Genomic DNA, 6,995 nt, shown 5'->3' on the forward strand with positions numbered 1-6,995 from the left:
TATGGAGAGGTCCAACGAGGAACTGATTAGATTCACGTAGGTGCTCCTCGATCGATTCTCAAACGCACTCCTTCTTGGGATGCATCACGCCGGACTGCCGCGCCGGCGCCAACGCCAACGCTGTCGTCAGTCTCTTCATGCTCGGAAGGGGTAACTGATGGAGGTAGATTGGAATAATTTTCACTATAATGGCGTAATTTTAGAAGGCTATATAGACAACAAAAAAAAAGATAGTCCATTGTAAAGGGTGTTTTGCCTATTGTCTGTAGATGACGTGGATCGTTGCTATAGATAGTAGCCGTGTAAATTAATGTACATGCCCTTATAGACAGCTGAATAGACACTGTTGTACATCCTCTAAATACTTTCGGGGTCCGTTAGAGTTGCTCTAAGGGACGACAAATCCTGCTGTTTCACACAAAAACAAAACAAAGAAATCCGCCGAGTTTTTGTCTTGGTTCGGTACAGCCCGGCCGTGGCACGCACGGACGGCGGGTGACGCGACGACGCCTTTTCCTTCTTCCTTCTCCCTTTCCTCCACGAAGCCGATCCAATCTCCTCTCCGCCCCTCGTAGATCCGATCACCAGCGAGGTTCGGATTTGAGGGAGGGAAAGGATGGGGGCGTGGATGTCCCGGGTGTGGTTTCTCATGTTCCCGTCCAAGGAGTACAAGATCGTGGTCGTGGGGCTCGACAACGCCGGAAAGACCACCACGCTCTACAAGCTCCACCTCGGCGAGGCGGTCACCGCCGCGCCAACCATCGGCAGCAACGTCGAGGAGGTCGTGTTCAAGAATATACGCTTCGAGGTCAGCGCTCCAGCCCCTTCCTTTTCTCCCGGTTTGGATGCTAGAATCCGAATTTGCACGACTATATTTGCTCTTGCTGGTATACTCAGATCGTGCTTCTTGCTCCATGATTCGTGTGCTCGGAAAGCATGGCATATCATGCATCCAGCGCTGTATGTTTTTTCCTTGAGATTAAAGATCTGATCTCGGCAAGAGGGTTAGGAGATACAAAAGAGTTTTTTGTTTCTTCCTAGTTCTAGCAGCGATGAGCAGCAGGCGATCTTGGTTGCCTCTGTAGATCTGTGTACGTTCATAGCTCCATGGGCATGTGAACACTTTCGCGAAATTGCAGATAATGAATTCCTTGCTGTTAGATCTATTGAGTAGCTTAGATTTGCCTATCTTACATGTCACTATGCCGACTTGCTGAGGATGGTATCTCAATCCAGACTAGTAGTAAAAGGAGAATCTTCTACCTATAGCAGGAACTTTTTGATCTACTTTCCTAGTTTGTTTCTGAACATGTCTGAGCACCCATATTTTGCCCAACTAATAAATTGTTCAAGTTCAGAACAGAAATGCCAATAAGGAAATGATCCAATTGGATATGAAAAAGAAAGTCAAGCTTGTTGTACATATACAAAATTTAACACAATAGTGGAACTGTCACATATATACCGCCATGTCCAGAAAATTGAAATTTATTTAGATGTTGCCAAACTTTTGGTATGCCCATTTCCAATTGCACTTTGGTGCCAGTATTGACCAAACCAACGGCGATCAGATTCTGGCATGATTGGCCTGGGCACCAACCAAACACATCCATGCCACCTGAAATCAGATCAAGTCTGTCTTGTTTCTCCACTCAAACTTAGTACTTGCCGGTCTAAATTTTATCTAGTCTCCCAAGCCCAACTATCCTTGTGTTGATAAGCCAATATCCATTTAATCATTTGCCTTTCTTCAAGTCATAAGACTTCACTTGCTTATTCCTAGACCAGGTCTAAAGTGGTGAGTTGTCATACTTATAATTTACCACAAATCCCAGCAATCTGTAATTTCACTTGCTTCCTGGAAAGATTCGATCGTCTGACTGCCACAGCTTAGTGAAACTTGATAGTGCCTAACATTTTCTTAGTTGGACTGGTAGCAAAATTCGTCTAGCATGCTTGTCAAATTTCATGAAAACAGAATTGGCAACTTGCACGAAACTAAGACATGTCAAATGCTAGTCTAAATTTGTGGATGACGAAATGCTTCGCCATTCTTTGGCAGGTTTGGATTTGCTATAGTTCAAACTCTAATCTAATATTTAACTACAATATTTGTCATTCTCCTGTTTCGTCCATGACCAATTTTTGATTCTTAACTATATAGGCACAAACAAAACCAAACATGCCTTTGTGTCGTGGAAGTTGCACATTCTGTTTTAAGGTTACTTGACTTATGGAGGTTGTTTGGCCCATTCATGTGGCACATTCACTAAAAAACTGTTTTTTCAGTAAATGCAATTGTATTATTTGTACTTAACTTCATATATGTTTGATGAAGTAGGTGTGGGATCTAGGAGGACAAGAGAGCCTACGCACTTCATGGGCGACATACTATAGAGGAACTCATGCTGTCATCGTGGTAATCGACAGCACCGACCATGCTCGGATCAACATCATCAAGGATGAGCTCTTCCGGTTGATTCAGCATGCAGACCTTGACAACACGGTGGTCCTTGTGTTTGCAAACAAGCAGGATCTCAAGGATGCCATGTCGGCGGCTGAGATCACAGACGCCCTGTCCCTCCACAGCATAAAGAACCACGACTGGCACATACAGGCCTCGTGCGCGATCACTGGTGAGGGCCTCTATGATGGGATGGGATGGATAGCCCAGAAAGTTGCCGGAAAGGCCACAGCAAGCTGACCACAAAAACATTGTTTTGGTGAATTTGTTGGAAAAGGGAGGCAGGATGGGTTTGTTTGTTCTTGCCATTTCGGTGTTTATTTATGTTGTTAAATATGTGAGAACTGTGTACTCCCACCGATCTGAATATAAAAAGCCAAATTTGCAAGGCATCTGTATGGTCAGATCGACTATATGCTTCTAATATTCACGACATTACATAGGCTACAACGTCGACATAATAAGATGTATGCGGATGAATGTGCCTCATGAAGTTGGCGATTGCTTTCTCATTTAGGCTAGCTTAGGAGAGGAGAGGCCTGTTTGGAGGTGAATCGTAGGTTTTCAACTTTGGTATTTACATCAAATTCTATTGCCGGGCAGAGGTTTTTTTCCTGCGATAAACACTCATTGCGTCTCAAAATTGTAGGATTGGTGAAAGTGTATATTATACCCTTACTAGCACAAATGCCCATGCGTTGCAACGGGAGTAAAAATACCTCACCAACCTGTTTGTCACTAAAAATTACACGATCATGTTAATCATGTTCAGACTCATTTACATCAACATGTTTTAGTTCAGTCTAGTTCAAATTATTAAATCTGACATTGCCTTGAAATAATCAAAAGTACTGTTAACTTTCCATCACAACAACCTACAACAACCAATAAATAATAAGCTTGGACAACAAATAATTACAACAAAAATAGAAATTTCTACCCATCTCTCTCACTGTCCCTTCCCTCTGTACAATAATGGCACCATCACACAAATAATGGCAGCATCAGTACAAAGCAAAGACCAACAAAACATGTATTGTCATGTACAAATTGCAGCCACAATGAGCGTGTATATCCTCCAACCTCGACCTAACCAAAGCTCCCTCCCTCCCTATCTTGATCTCAGTCTGGAAAAACGGGTGAGAAAGGAGCTATTTACCTGAGAAAAAAAAGACAATTCCCTAGTACATTAAAAGAAGATATTGTGGCAATACATGAGTTTATGAGAACCTCATATAGTCATGCGAAAACCTCAAAGCCAAGTGATCTGCCAAAATTAGGTGTGCCATTATGCTTGAAAAACTGAACAATCCACTTTCTGTCGTTCCTTACCTACTATTTTGCAAACTGATGGGTGCGTTCTGGCTGTAATAAACAGATTTATGGGTTCGTTAATGAAATCGAGGGAAACCCCCTTTCTTTCAAAAAAATTTGCAAACTGAAAATAATGGGGCGGGCACAAGTGTACGCCAAAGGGGATCATAAACCAAAATATGTTTAGTAAATCACATGTGCAATTAGAAGTATCATTTCGGGCACTTAGAAGTATCATTTTTCTCATGTGCAATTGAGGTAGCTGAAGTGTTGAACTCAATATCTGCATGACAATTGATACTTGGCTGCAAATCTCTTGTTATGGGACATACTATGGGTAATGAATTCTAATGATATTAGGCATGGTTTAAAGCAGTAAATAGAAATATCCATACATGATTATGGAAAATACATGAAATATAACAACTATGAGTCTGCAACAACACCAGCATGCTTGTCTTCGATCAATGTGCAAGAACAGCATACGTTTCTATGAACAACATGCACAATATCACTTAAATCAAACCTATTTACATCATGTGGCATCATTCTTCAACACTACGAATTCCAGTTGGATCAAACTAACATCACATAAATAAAAATCATATACTCCCTCCGTTCCTAAATATATGTCTTTCTAGAGATTCCACTATAGACTATATACGGAGCAAAATGAGTGAATCTAAACTCTAAAAAACGTCTATATACATCCATATGTTGTTCGTATTGAAATCTCTAAAAAGACTTATATTTAAAAAACAGAGGGAGTAGTTATTACGTATCAGAAATCATGTTAAGCAATAGAACAATAGCAAAAATCCATGTTGAAAGTTACAACAGCAAGGGAACTTGATACTTCAAGGCTATACATTGTTTGATCATGTAGAATCTCATACTCATATTATACGACGGTGTAATAGTTACAACAGCAAGGGGTGTGCTACTTCAAGGCTATTCATGGTCTGATCATATAAAATATAGTAATCAAGTTGTACAACGTCGTACCCCAGGTGGAGCATAGGCAGATGACGTTGAAATCATACTTTCTTTTTTGTGAAAAATAATAATATATCTTCAATGCAATTGGAAGCGACACACATTAGACGGAAAATTGTAAGGAAAAGGGACAATGAAATCAATAAGGAGTTAAGTGTTTCATGATTTTTATTGAACACATTGTATATTAAGTAATTTTGCAATAGAGAGCTAAAAAGAGGATCTGATCTTGAGAAATATTAGAGAAAAGATAACAGATAGTAAGTTCAATTTGCAACTAAATCAGCAGCAGTATAGGTTAGTATTAAGCAGCAGCAAAATCAGCAGCAGTAGCACACAATCAATGTCATGAAGGGCTGACCCGAAAGCCGCACTTTCCATCGGCAAGCATGCCATTCATGTGTGCAAATATGTAAAAATGACTTCAGATTTCCATGTACCATGTAACAGTCCATCAATGTGACAATATAAAGACAGCCAGCCAAGTGGTGGATTGGTGGTGGTCACCATAATCAAGGCAGTATGCCTGTAGATATAATAGAAGAAAAATACTTCAATATATTATCTGGGAAGCAGCAAAATCCTTGATACCTGAGAACAGTACAGGCAACGCTGCACTTGATAGCTACATTGGAGAGGAAGAGAACTTGGCTAGCTGGCTGCTGCCGCCGCAAGGCACAAAGAGGAGATGATGACAGGAACAGATGGTTGGCGGCAGCGGCAAGAAGAGTCTCCCTCAATTGCATATACTGGCGCAAAAAAGAAGGGGAATTTAGAAATTAACCAAGTAGATGTTGTACCTGAACCTCATGTAGGATTTGGGGGAGGTTGTAGGCGAGCCAGGCATCGAAGTCCACCCGTGACGACGCCGCTTCACGGAGAGGATGCGGAGGATCTCGGCCAGCGTGGGGCAGCCGGTGCAGAGTGTGGCCCGATGGGCGCTGATTTGGCAGCGGAGGACGTCGCGCGTTGCATCGCAAAGCGGGGCGCATGGGTGGAGGCCCGCGAGCAGGCAGAGGTGCGGCCGCGGCGGCGGGCGGGTTGAGGTCGGGCGCGGTGGCGAGTGGTGCGGCGGCGGCCGGGGGGATTTGGCTCGGCCTGGCCAGGGTCGAGGTGAGGAGCCAGATGCATGCGGACGGGTATTTTTTCCAGCGAATCGTTTTTTCTATCAGATTAGTGATGGATTGCGGGTTCAATACAAAAAATCACAGGGACCTTTGTGTAGAAATGCCACGACGGTGAACTCGAGAAATTCAACCCGTCCTTTATTATTAGAGAAAAATTGGGTTTCAGCGATCAATGACAAGACAATTACTAATTGTGGACCAAAGTTCTATCAAGTTTAGTACTACTCCCTCCATTCCGAAATAATTGTCGCTGGGGGCATCATTCCGACCAGGTGAAATAGTGTGAAAGTACAATACTACCCCCGATTTGAAATCCATCGGGAGCCGTCTTCCTCCGTCGCTCCTTCCAGCTCATATGGCGAGTGGAACCATAATTGATGACCTCTACTTTTGTGATAACAAAAGGTTAGCATCATTCCGACCAGGTGAAATAGTGTGAAAGTACAATACTACCCCCGATTTGAAATCCATCGGGAGCCGTCTTCCTCCGTCGCTCCTTCCAGCTCATATGGCGAGTGGAACCATAATTGATGACCTCTACTTTTGTGATAACAAAAGGTTAGCTCCTTCCAGCTCATATGGTGTAATTACATCATTTCGATGAATCCAAGATTAACATTGTGTTCAGGGACAACGGCACTATCGAGAGGGAAACAACATGCTAGCTAGGGTTGAACTCCAAATCGAGATACTCAACTAAAATCCCAGTTATCCACCCTTTCACTTAGTTTCATCAGTTTTCAGTATCCCTGGTACTACTGATCATGTGAGGAACGAGTAAGTATGTTGAGCGACCTTGTTCTTTTGTCTCCTCTGGACTGTCAAGAATTTTTATCTTGTGCCACCGAGTAGTATTTTCTTTGGGACCATCTCTGTTAGCCACGGTACCTTCAAGTATAACATTTTCTCTGATGCTTCCGCGCACTAGTTGGTTTGCTTTAGCCCTGTGTCTCAGTATAGATCTCCCGAGCAAATCAACTTGGTTACTCCAAGCTAAGACTTAGGCATTTCTACACCGATTCCTTTGTTAAATTGTGATTCAAATTATACCGTTTTAGATTAGGCGTAGTACAACCGATGTGAGCCTTTGCGTT

General features: G+C 42.5%; 1 protein-coding gene and 1 long non-coding RNA gene across 2 annotated transcripts; one reads left to right on the forward strand and one right to left on the reverse strand.

Annotated features, from left to right (window-relative positions):
• The first annotated feature begins 413 nt into the window (after nucleotides 1-413).
• Nucleotides 414-2,868, forward strand: LOC123085941 (ADP-ribosylation factor-like protein 5). The gene is made up of 2 exons (XM_044507648.1): nucleotides 414-808; nucleotides 2,342-2,868. Exons 1-2 carry the CDS (start codon nucleotides 617-619, stop codon nucleotides 2,702-2,704), a joined length of 555 nt encoding a protein of 184 aa, XP_044363583.1. The 5' UTR covers nucleotides 414-616; the 3' UTR covers nucleotides 2,705-2,868.
• Nucleotides 2,869-3,318: 450 nt separating this feature from the next.
• Nucleotides 3,319-5,915, reverse strand: LOC123085942 (uncharacterized). Its single transcript, XR_006440163.1, has 2 exons — nucleotides 5,575-5,915; nucleotides 3,319-5,300 (listed from the first exon to the last, which is right to left on the reverse strand). It is a non-coding gene; the product is annotated as an uncharacterized lncRNA (long non-coding RNA).
• Nucleotides 5,916-6,995: the final 1,080 nt, after the last annotated feature.

Source organism: Triticum aestivum, chromosome 4A (assembly GCF_018294505.1).
Source record: "Triticum aestivum cultivar Chinese Spring chromosome 4A, IWGSC CS RefSeq v2.1, whole genome shotgun sequence".
Classification (NCBI taxonomy): Eukaryota; Viridiplantae; Streptophyta; class Magnoliopsida; order Poales; family Poaceae; genus Triticum; species Triticum aestivum.